Source organism: Elephantulus edwardii, unplaced genomic scaffold, assembly GCF_000299155.1.
Source record: "Elephantulus edwardii isolate Elephantulus edwardi_28Jun2011 unplaced genomic scaffold, EleEdw1.0 scaffold00051, whole genome shotgun sequence".
Lineage (NCBI taxonomy): Eukaryota > Metazoa > Chordata > Mammalia > Macroscelidea > Macroscelididae > Elephantulus > Elephantulus edwardii.
The window spans coordinates 1,835,920-1,847,998 of record NW_006399801.1 but is presented as its reverse complement, the minus strand read 5'-3'; the positions used below and the strand labels follow the sequence as shown (position 1 = coordinate 1,847,998).

Genomic DNA, 12,079 nt, shown 5'->3' with positions numbered 1-12,079 from the left:
CATCATTGCTCTTCAGTACTTTGGAGAGGTTTCTGACAGCAGACTTTCCCAATACAATTTATCTCTTAATTTCCTGGCTGCTGGTACCAAAAGTGTTGATTGTGGAGCCAAGCAAACTAAAGCCATTGACAATCTCAGTCTTTTCACCATCTATCCAATTGGCCCAGTGGTGAGAATCTTTGCTTTCTTGAAGTTGAGCTTCAATCCATATTGAAGGCTGAAGTTCTTGACCTTCTACAACAAGAGCTTCAGAACCTCCTCTGTTTCACCAAGCAGGGTTGTGTCATCTACATAACACAGATTGTTGATGAGTCTCCCTCCAATCCTGATGCCACATTTCTCCTCATAGAGCCCAGCCACCCAGATAATCTGTTCTGCATATAAATTGAAAATTTATGGAGATAGAACACATGCCAGGCATACACCCTTCCTAATTTTGAACTATGCAGTGTTTTCTAGTTCTGATCTGACTTCTGCCTCCTGGTCCAAGTATAGGTTTCACATAATCACAGTCAAGTGTTTTGGGACTCCCATTCTTCTCAGAGTCAGCCACAGTTTGTTGCAATCTGCACAAATGCCTTTGTATAGTCAGTGAAACACAGATAGACATTTGTCCGGTACTTCCCACTTTTAGCCAAGATCGATCTAACATAAGCTATAATATCCCTAGTACCATGACATCTTCTAAACCCAGCCTGCACTTCAGGCAGTTCTCTGTCAATGTGCTAGTCATTGTTGAATAATCTTCAGCAGAATCTTGCTTGCATGTGTTATCAATGGTATTATTTAATAATTTCTGCATTCTGTCTGGTCACCTTTCTTTGGAATGGGAACAAATATAGATCTCTTCCAGTCAGTAGGCCAGGTGGTTGTCCTCCAGATTTTTTGGCACAACTTGGTGAGTACATCCTTTTTCTGCAGACATGAAAATAGCATGTGTAGACCACTAAGGGATTAGTCAGTTTTGCCATCCCACTAGGCATAGAGTGTGTTCAAAGTCAGAAACAGAATCTCTAGCTATCATCAAGGAAGAAGCAGCAAAAATGCAGTGCTTCCTTTTAGCCAAAGATTCAAGCACAGAATGAAGCAAGACTGAGACTTGGCAGAAATACTATCCGCAGGAGAGGTGGTGGAGAGCTAGAGACCAGTGTGAGACAAAGCTGAATGGGATCTGTGGAATGACAACTAATTAAGATATACCATAGTAAACATGGTTAGGATGAGTTTTTACCTGATACAAAAAGTCTAGCGCTGTTACTCTGTCTTGTCTCCCCGGTGTATCTGTGTCGCGTGATACAGCGATAGTTATACAATCCATCTTCATTCTGTACATCTTTAATATACAAGGCTCCCGTGGATGTGATGAGAAATCTAGATCCTGAAATACAGAAAACGAGTGCCTGATTAAAAGCAAAGGAAGCAACTCGACTACATAAATAAACCACTGAATATCTGGGTTTTTTCCAACTGAATTAACTCATGCAAAGGCTAAAAATAAGAGTGTTATTTTAAGCAGCCAATTACTTACATTTTTTAACTTACTGTAATTAGAAGCTTTTAGTACATATATTGCACAATAAACATATACTTATCAAGTTAATATCATAAATTAGTTTTTAGGTCATGTATTTATTTTATAGAAACAGTCGGTACATAATTGCTCTGCAGCTAATTAGCAGATTGTCTTTGAACATCATCCTTTTCCTTGAATGACACAAGTTAAGCCAGTGTTAACTTCCTTTTGCAAATTTCTTCCTCATGAAAGTGTAAGTTTGCCCAGCTTGAAAACACTTTTATAAAAGTGCAAAACTGTTATATTACAAAGTAATAAAATAGACACAAAACTCTCAAGAACTATTGTTTTATTTTCTCCTAAGAATAAGCAACATTTATTGCTATTATTAAGACAAAGACTAAGTTTTCTTAGATTCAGTGTTTACAATTCTGTGATATACCTTAATCATTCATTTAAAATAATTTAATGTGACTATTCAAATAATTGTAATTGAATTTAGTAAAATTATAAGTGATCGCTATTTCTATCCTGTTGTTATTGTTTACCATCAAGTTGGAACCAACCCTTAGGTGACCCTCAGAGGGTTTTCAGTTAATCAGTCACACAGGAACACGCTCTCCCATGGAGCAGCTGGTGGATAGTGGATTCGAATGGTATGCCTATGGGATTGCAGCTCAGCTTCTTGTTTCTAGGCCACCAAAATTGATCTCAGTCATTTCTCCTACATAGCCCTATTGGAACCTTGTGTATTCTTTGAGATTTGTGATTTCCTGCCTGGAGATTTCTCCAAACTCGACCAAATCCATTGCCACTGAGTCAATCCTGACTCCCAGTAACCCATAGGAGAAAAGCATCCCACAGGGTTTCTGACACTAATGGGAGCAAATACTAATGGGAGCAGAGTGAGCTTCTTTCTTCCTTGGAGAGACTGGGGGTTTCATGTCCTCAGCCTTTCAATAAGCAGCCCAATACTTAATCTATTACACCATACACAAGCAGTCAACATTAATACATCAAATATTGTTGGTGGTTTTGGAAGGGTGAAAACATTTTTCCTTTTAAAATAAAAAATACCTAAAGATAATTTTACTTTTCAATTATAATTTAGTGATAAACTAAATAAAGGCAGGTTTATAGTGGAACACTCAGGCCATACCTTAGCACTGGTGGACTAGTTGTAGGGAATATTGTGTTATTATGATTTGGGAGTCAAAACTAACACAGAGTTGACCCTCCATTAGGTTTTCAGAGGTAGTAAATTGCCTCTGGGCAAGGGAGGAGAATACCTGGCTCTCTCCTGCGGAGTGCTTTGTGGATTCGAACTTTAAGCCCTTGGTTTGGCAGCACAACTCCTTACCACTAAGCCACCAGAGCTCCCTGGTTCTAAGGAACAGTTCTACAAGAAAATGAAATTGCCAAAAGCAACCAGCCAGCACGCACGCATACACACACACGTACACACACACATATGCCCCATTCTTTGTTCTTTATTTTCTTAAATTTCCTTGAAACTTTTTTAATCAGATCTTCATTTTAATCAAACCTCTAGGAATCTTGACTTCATTTTCTGCAGTCTCAAGTACTAAAGTTGCAATCACAGCTCTGTAGACCTTAGTCACTATTGGACTACATTTTACTCATAGATTGCCTGCTCATGTAACATAAAAATTACTTATTACATCCTATGCAGAGTCAGAGAAAAAGTGAATGGATGTGGACGTGGGGGACAGATCTATTAAAGAACACAAAACAAATACTGACCTAAGCTCCACAAAGGAACACACATACATCGTGGGAAAACAGTATAGGAGATTTTTAAGCAACTATTTGAATTCTTTTAAAGCAATTCCATTCAGTCACTTCATTTAAAACCTACTGTAAACATGCTAAAATAAGAATTACTGAAAAATCTCTGTGCTGAATATGTTTTTTTCTTTATCCACCACCCAAAAGATAAGGCAACTAAAAACATCTCTGCCACCTGTCATAAATCATCATTCTCTGAGAATTTCTTGCCAGTATATATTATTCATAATTGAAATATTTTTTCTTTCAATATATTTTTCATATTTACATAATGTTTTAATAACAACTTCCTTTGAAGTACAGAGTGATAGAAGAGTGCAACCAAAACAGCACCAACAACAAAAGATAATGAATGTAATTCCTGTCACTTTCTTAGCAGGGAGGCATGCACTGACACTGACACGCCATCAGCACAGGCAAAACAGAAGTGGAAAGCATTTTGTGTTGCATTCTACAGAAATGTTAGAAAGACACATGGATGAGATAAGTATACATTTATTATTTAGCTGAGTCCTGAAAAGATGCAATTCTCTTAGTACATTTAATCTAATAATTTACTTTGCTGCTGTAGCTTGTTTAGATAGATAGGTATAAATATATTGATACACATATATTAGTAGATTGAGTGATTGATAGATATATTGATAGATATACTGATAGATATATCGATAGATATATTGAAAGCAGGAGTGACATCCACTTCCTAAACAACATGCTTGTGGAAATTCTATGAACTTTGATAAATAGTTATAGAAAGGCTTCATGTCTTTTGTTCACAGGGTCGCTGAGTCATGCTCAACTTGACAGCAATCAACAACATATATATAGGCATTTGCACAAGAGCAAGGAGCTTTGATGGTCTAGCAGCAAAAATCTGCACTGCAATCCCAAAGGCCTGTAGTTCAAAATCACCAGCTGTTCCACACGAGAAGGATGGGCAATCAGGCAATTGACTGCCTCTGCAAACCTGCTGGAGGTTCAGCTTTGGGTTGGTTCTGACTTGATGGTACACAACAACATCAGATTGTTCCAGGACACTCAAGGGAGAAGTTCTACCGCCAAAATGATTTCATGACCTAATGGTAAGGAGTTGAACTGCCAATGCAAAGGCACATGGTTCCAATCCACAGTAAAAAAAAGAAGAGCCCTCTCCCCCTGTGCAATATACAGTCTCTGAAAAGCTGCTGGAGGGACAACTATGAGTCAGTTCTTACTGGACGGCACATAATAATAGCCACCACTCAATGGTCACAGTACAGAGCAGTGGCAAACATACCAACTGTGGCAGCTTTTGAGGTGCAGACACGATTTCTTATTGGGTTTTCTACACAGCAGCAGAAAATAGAAGCTGGTACAGAGACTAAAATAGCAGCAATAAAATAAATCCATTTCACTGGCTAATGAGCAGCTGAAGTAGAAGCAAGACTTTTGATCTGAGTTGTAGATATAGGCATGAGTGACTTCCAGAAAGAGGCCTGTTGGAGCTCAGTCTAGGCTCTACCACTGATTATCAGTGAGCAGGAAAATGGGGGCCATGAATAGTGTGAATGGCTAACACATTTGGCTGTCAAATGAAACTTCTGAAAGGTCAGAAGTTTGAGTCCACCCAGGGGTGACTCAGAAGAAAAAGTAGAGTTATCTAGTTCCAAAAAGTAATGATAAATCCTATGGAGTGCATTTCTAGTCTGAAACATTAGAGTCACAGAGTCTGAATTGACTCACTGGCAATTGCCCCCATATCCGGCACCCAAAGCAGGAAAGTAACCTAGCGGCATGTTCGCTCATAGCATCAGTACCATCCTGGGCTCCAGGAATCCAAAAAGGAGCAAGACTTTCTATCCTTAGAGAGCTGCAATCTAAATAGATTTGAGTCCTAAGGTTAGAGTCCTGCTATCAAGACAGAAAGAAAAAATAGAGGCATGGGGGTTGAGGAGAGTGAGAACGAGGAAGCTTAACTCTAACAGGAAAAGGCATCCATCATACTTACCTCATCTAGGAGGGAGTTGCTGACACTTGAGAAGAAAAAAATGTATTCCTCATCAAACCTCCATTTTCCTTGCTTGTCTCTTAAATGTACATAATATGTATCTGATATTATTAATATCAAATAGCTTGGTACCAGTTTACTTGTTTACTCAGCTAATTATTTCCCTATTCTTATAAAGCATCACGTTGTAGGTTCTTTCCCTGGTGCACTTTTCAGATGTTTCAGACAGCACATTCTCATCAACCTTGAAAGGCTCCTCAGGGTGGAGGCCGAAAGACACGACATGAAGATTTCCAATCTAATGAGTCTGGATTCAGATCCTGCCATTTTACCTCCCAGCTGTGTGACCACAGGCAAATCACTCAACCTCTCTGAATTGTGTGCAGCTTTGAAAGATAGATCGTGTGCAGTATCCTCTTTCTCTGCTGCTGGTGATCAGATGAATATGAGGCTATCATCTAGCAAAGGAGCTTGCACGGCATAGTATGCTAAAGCGCAGTGCTGCCCACTGAAAAGTCAGTGGTTTGAGGCACTGTGAGGGAGAAAGAGAGGCAGTCTCCTGCCACACCAATTTGCAGCCTCAGAAACTAGATGGAAAGTTGCTATGAGTCAGCATCAACTCAACTGCAATGAGTAACCGTCAAACACAGCATACATTGGAGGAAAAATGGCATTTATAGAATAAAAGGAAATTTTTATGAGTGTATATTTATTTTAGACTAGATTAGTCAACAAAGTGTTTTTAATGCTCTCCAGTGGGCATCAGGCCTTCCTGATGAGCCAGAGAAAAGTCTATATGGACATATTCCCACAAATTATTATTTTTTTTATTATTATTAAATTTTATTAGTTTCAATGAACATTCACAGGGATTCTGGGCTTTCACTCCTTCATTGCCGCACCATTCTCTCCACCCTCCTCCCCAGTTTGTTCTTCTTCCCTGTGATCCAAATGTCTGTTTTAATTGTCCAATTGCCACAAATAATTTTTATACCTACAAGAGACAGCTACATATTTTGGAAATAAAAAAGAAGAATAACAGAGATAAGGTTAAATCATAGTTATGCCACTTGGAGCTACACCAGTGTGTTACTGAACCTCTCTGAGCCAGGGTCTCATGAAAGTGTTAACAATATGAAGAAAGAAATAGCCCATCTCCATGTATGTGCTAAAAGGTGGCTTTTTGGCTGAGTGCCACTGCTAATTTAAATACTAGCAAGATCTCCCAGAGAAGACAAGTTTTACTGGAGTTTCCAGACCAAAAAACCTGTTTTTGCTGCTGTTGTTATATGCTGTCCAATCAGTTCCAACTCACAATGACTCTTAAGCACAACAGAACAGAACTACTCGATCCTGCATCATCCTAACAGTCTCTGCTGTGCTTAAGCCTATTGTTGTAGTCACAACACTAATCCATCTCTTTGAAAGTTTTCCCCTTCACTGACCCTCCTCTATGGAACACAGAATAACACATAGGACTTCAAGTTACTTACTTTTGAGGCACCATAAGCAAGGGCCATTCTCTAGAGAAGGATACCTTGTATGATAAAATTGAGAGCTTGAGAGGGTGAGGGAAACCCTTAATGATATGGATTGACACAATGGCTGCTGGAAGACACGCAAGAACACCAACGATCATAATAATGGAGGACTGAGCAATGTCTTGTTCTGTCTAGAATCTCCACAAAAAATAGATAACTAAACAGCAACTAGAAATAAAAGCAAAAGAGAAACACATAAATAAATAGCAATCCCACAGATATCTTTGTATTTTCTAATTAGGGTCTGTAGAGAAGGGATGTAATTTTCAGATACTGTTTTTATAATGGAAAATGCCATTCACAGAAACGCAATAGATTTTCTTTTTCTTCAATAATCTTCATATTGTTAGCATTAACAATAGTCTCAGGCGTATTTGTATCTGATCATAAAGCACATATTTTAAATTTCTAAATCAATGATTCCTCTCTGGCGCCCATCAAAATCTAATCTGGTCTACAACTACTCTCATGCCTCTAAAAAGTCATTTTCCACTTAACATTCATAATGCTTCTTTCAAAAGGTAAAACAGAATACTGAATACCATGTGCTGCATTTCTTGACAGCTTTCCATGTCTCTGAATTGCCTATAGAGGCCAACAATGCTCCTATATGTGCTGTCCTTGGACTATCTCGGATGGATAATTTTATGTGTCAACCTGGCTTGGTAATGATGCCTCACTGTTTGAGCAAATTTGAGTCTGGGTATGTGTCTGGTAAAGTGTCTAGTTTAGGTAATCTACTATGAAATATTTACATGTGATTAGCATTTAAAGCAGTTGGCCTTAAATAAAAGCAGACTAGCCTCCACTGTGTGGGTGGGCCTCACACAATCAGAAAAGCAAAACTGGAGGCTTTTCAAGGGAAGACTCTGTTTCCAGACTATGTACCATGCCAAGTACTCCTCACTCTCCCTGACCACCATATGTACTGATGTGGGACACAAGAAAGCCAACTTTTCAGCCTTGAGGTTGAACTATAAATTTTAGACTTACAAGCTTCCACAATAGGTGGACAGATATAGAGGGAGAATTATATACATATAACTGCTTCAATTTCTCTTGGTAACCCAAAGACAATCTTTTCCAAGCCCCCTATCCCACTTTTTATCTCTGCTCCTCAGCTTACTCCAATCACACAGCTTTTCTTGAAATGACTCTAATGAGAGGGTTCTGAGCTCAGATTCTTACCCATCTGTCTCTTCCAATGTTCTGGCCTTATTGCCAAAGTAAACTTTCTTCACAAGGCAGTATATCCTAACCACATCCATGGTCACTGTTACCATACACAGTTTTGTTGTATCTCCTTAGGAAGTCATCTTTCTGTGTGCTTAAGACTGATTTGGTACCTCTCTCCTCCAAAAGGAATAAAAGTTCCATGACAGCAGCAACTTGGTTAGCCTTATCCAACCATTTATCTCTAGTATATAGAACTGCACTTGGCTCATCACATAGTCTTCTAGAACACTTGTTAAATGGATGGATGAAACAGCCTATCATTGTAAGCATGAAAAAGATTATCTTCTTAAGTCTGGATAAAAGGAGCATAAGCTAAAATACCTCTTTTTAGATACCAACATGAGGTTTTTCTCATGCATAATATATAAAAAATAGATTTGCCCCCTCCAGACATGAATATAGTCTTATATGAAAATGAGCATGTTTCAAAGTTTGGAAGTTAATTATTTTTTCATTATTCTGTCTGACTTTTTCCCAGGCACCCAGTTCTTAGATATTCAGATGGGACAAGGTTCTTTTCAGAAAGATTGTTAAGAGTAGATTTTATTTTTCCCTCAATCAGAAATATATCTTAGGATTTTTTTTTTATCCTGCAATCTTAACTGAGTTAATAGCAATTAAAAGAACAGATGGTTCTTCTAATAAGATGCCAACTGCTAGTTTGACACAATGAAACTTTTGTCAGCTGTGCCTGCCGCCTCCAACTGACAGTCATGCAGTGTAAGGGAACCCAACTTTTTGCTCAGCAGTTTTCTAATCAGTTTCAAAATATTAGAATAATCCACAATTGAAATCGAAGTTCAAAGGAAACAGTAGTGCGACTGAGATAAGGCTCTGAAAATCTTGGATTTTTATGATTTGAAAGTTACCTGATTTTAAACAGGAAAGAAGTCAAGACAGAATATATATACACATATATTTTATACATGTATCTATGTATAGCATATGTTGCTGTTGTTATGTGCCGTCGAGTCACTTGCGACTCATAGCGACCCTATGTACAACAGCCCTAAACCCTTCTCTATCCTGTGCCAATCTCACTGTCTCTAACACACCCATCCTGATTACCCCAGTCACCAAATCAATCCACATCATAGAGGATCTTCCCCTTCTGCGCTGTCCCTCTACGCTACCAAACAATGCATCCCTCATATGTATGCATAAAATATATGATACCATTGAAAGCAAGCTCAGTGCAAGAGTTGTCTCAGGCATTATCATGTATGGAATTGTGTGCACCACAAATACAAGGTTGTATTGATGCAATAACTTTGTGAACCCAACAAATTAAGGCTAGTATGAGAAGAACGGGAATCCCAGAACACTGCATAGTTTAAAACCAGGAAAGGTGTGTGGAAGGGCTGTGGAGGGCTATTGCCTTTCTCTATATCCAGTGAATCTGTATGCTGAGCAAACCATTTGAGAGGCTAAACTCTATAAAGACTGCAGCATCAGGATTAGAGAAAGACTTACCAACAACATATGCTATGCAGATGACACAACCTTCTTTGCTGAAAGTGAAGAAGATTTGAAACAAATGCTGCAGAAGATAAAAGACTACAACCTTCAGTATAGATTACATTTCAAGATCAAGAAAATAAAAATCCTCACTGCTGGGCCAATAGGTAACATCATGATAGATAAAGAAAAGACTGATGTTATCAACAGCTTCGTCTTGCTTAAATACACAATCAATATCCTTGGCACCAAGAGTAAAGAAATCAGAAGACACACTGATTCAAGTAAATCTGCTGTCAAGACACTCCAAAATGTTAGAGTAATGATGTCAGTTTAAAGACTAAGGCGCATCTGATTCAAGCCATGGTCTTCTCAATTACTTGTTATGCATCTGAAAGTGAGAAAATGATAAAGATAATAAAGAATGCCAGAAGAAGAGTAGATGCCCTTGACTTATGGTGTTGGAGTTTATGGAATGTCTCATGACCTGACAAAAGAGCAAATATACCTTGGAGAAAGTACAACCAGGGTACTCACTGGAGATAAGGATTATAAAGCTTTGTCTCACTTCTCTTGACCATGTTGTCAGGAAGGGCCTGTCCTTGGGAAAGGACGTCATGCTTGGAATGGAGTAGGATCAGGAAAAGAGAGAAATAATATAACTCCATTTTATCTTTCTGAGGTGCTCTTGTGTTTATGAGGCAGGCCCTGGTGGTGCAGTGGTTGACAAATTTGGTGGTTAACCAAAAGGTGAGCAGTTTAAACGTACCAGCGAATCTGTGAGAGGAACATAAGGCAGTGAGCTTCCATCAAGATTCATAAAGATACTGTCTGAGCTGTTACACTGCATATACTACAGTGTCCTATGAGTTGGAACCGACTTAGTGAGCTTGGGTTTAAACTCTAAGCCTCTGCTAGGAGAAGTTCTCATCACTATGAGTTAGAACAGATTAGACAGCAAGGGGATAGATTATGTTCACAAACTTATTATCAGCATACCCCAAAAGCCCTAATTTAGACGGAACTTCCTGGAAGAAATTGAGTCAGAGATAACTATTCTACTTCCTGACATGGGGCATGATCAAGAAGTGAGAAATTCTTGCCTGGATTTTATAAGTAAGGAATACTTGGCACATATATACTTAAATTCTCTCCAAGTCATTTCACTAAGTCACTCTTCTCATGTAAATAAAATTCTCTCAGTGAAATTCTCCTGCAGTTAAATGAGGCTCAATTATACACTACTAATTTAAGCCCGCAAACTGCATTCCGACTGTATACCTAATTACCCTATTTAGGTTGTTAATGATCAGATCTTCGCTCTTGAACAGATCTTTGAGTCTGTCATTAATCTTTGCTCTAGTTAACTTTCTGCTTCTTTAAAAAAAGAAATCCTTAGGAAAAACACAATTAGATTTTAAAGAAATTATTTTAAGGGCTTGCTTTTTTTTTTTAAATGACTAAAGAACTTTTGAAACTTTTAGTTTGCATATCTTATTCACATATACAATGAACTATATGGCCACTGAATTCTAGGGGCATATATTTTAGCAGTGTAGAAAGATAAGAAGAATAAATAAGCAAGGAAAAGATGAACAAGTTGCAAGGAGTTTAGAGATAATTAAGATATGAGAGTTGAGAGTAGGTGAACAGAGGGGTTGTAGCCTTAAATATGGCAATAATCATGAGGATGGCACAGATTTGGGAAAGGATTTGTTTTGGAATATACAAGGTCATCATGAATAATAACATTAATGCACGAGGATGAGGGTGAGAGTGTCTGAGTAGATTACCATTCAAATGCAATAATAATAATGAGTTCCCTTTAAAGACTGACACGTGCCCGACCCACTGCCACTGGGTCAGTTCTGACCCAGAAATCCTCCATCAGCTTTCCAAAACGGAAAATATGAATGGGAGGGGATAACCCACCATTCTCCGGAGGAGTGAGTGCCAGGGAGATTTGAACTGCTGCCTGTAACCTTAGCAGTCCGATGCTACACACGACGCCACCAGGGCTTCTGACCCAAGTCCTGGTATTTCCCATTGCTTCATATGCATGTGAAATCTGAGCAATGAATAAAGAAGAATGATTTAATGTATTTGAATTCTATTGCTGTCAAGAAATATTGAATATACCATGGACTATGAAGATGGCAAAAGGCATCAACTGTTGTTGTAGAGGGTATAGAACTCTTCCTCTAGATGATGTTGTTAGGCATATTGATCTACTATGTCTCACAGCAACCTCATGTAAAACAGAACAAAACCCTGCTCAATCTATGCCATCCTTACAATTTCTGCTACGTTTAAGTCTACTGTTGTGGTCATGATGTCCCTCCATATCACTGCAGGCCTTCTTCTCATTCATTGCCTCTCCTCTTTGCCAGCAGGAGGTCCCAAAGTATGTGAGATCAAGTCTCCCCACCCATGATGTTGTTTTGTTTCGTTTTGTTTTTTAGATAAAAAGGTTTATTAAGGCATTAAGACAGAGGCATAGCTAGTGAATAGTAGGTGGTTGTTGTTGTTGTTGTT

At 38.5% G+C, this 12,079-nt stretch overlaps 1 protein-coding gene across 1 annotated transcript in view; it reads right to left on the bottom strand.

Annotated features, from left to right (window-relative positions):
- Positions 1–12,079, bottom strand: part of DSCAM (Down syndrome cell adhesion molecule) — an 845,501-nt gene that overhangs the window by 375,346 nt on the left and 458,076 nt on the right. The window contains exon 4 of the mRNA XM_006886768.1: positions 1,232–1,378. Coding sequence (XP_006886830.1) covers positions 1,232–1,378 — 147 coding nt within the window. The remainder of the gene's footprint in view (positions 1–1,231; positions 1,379–12,079) is intronic.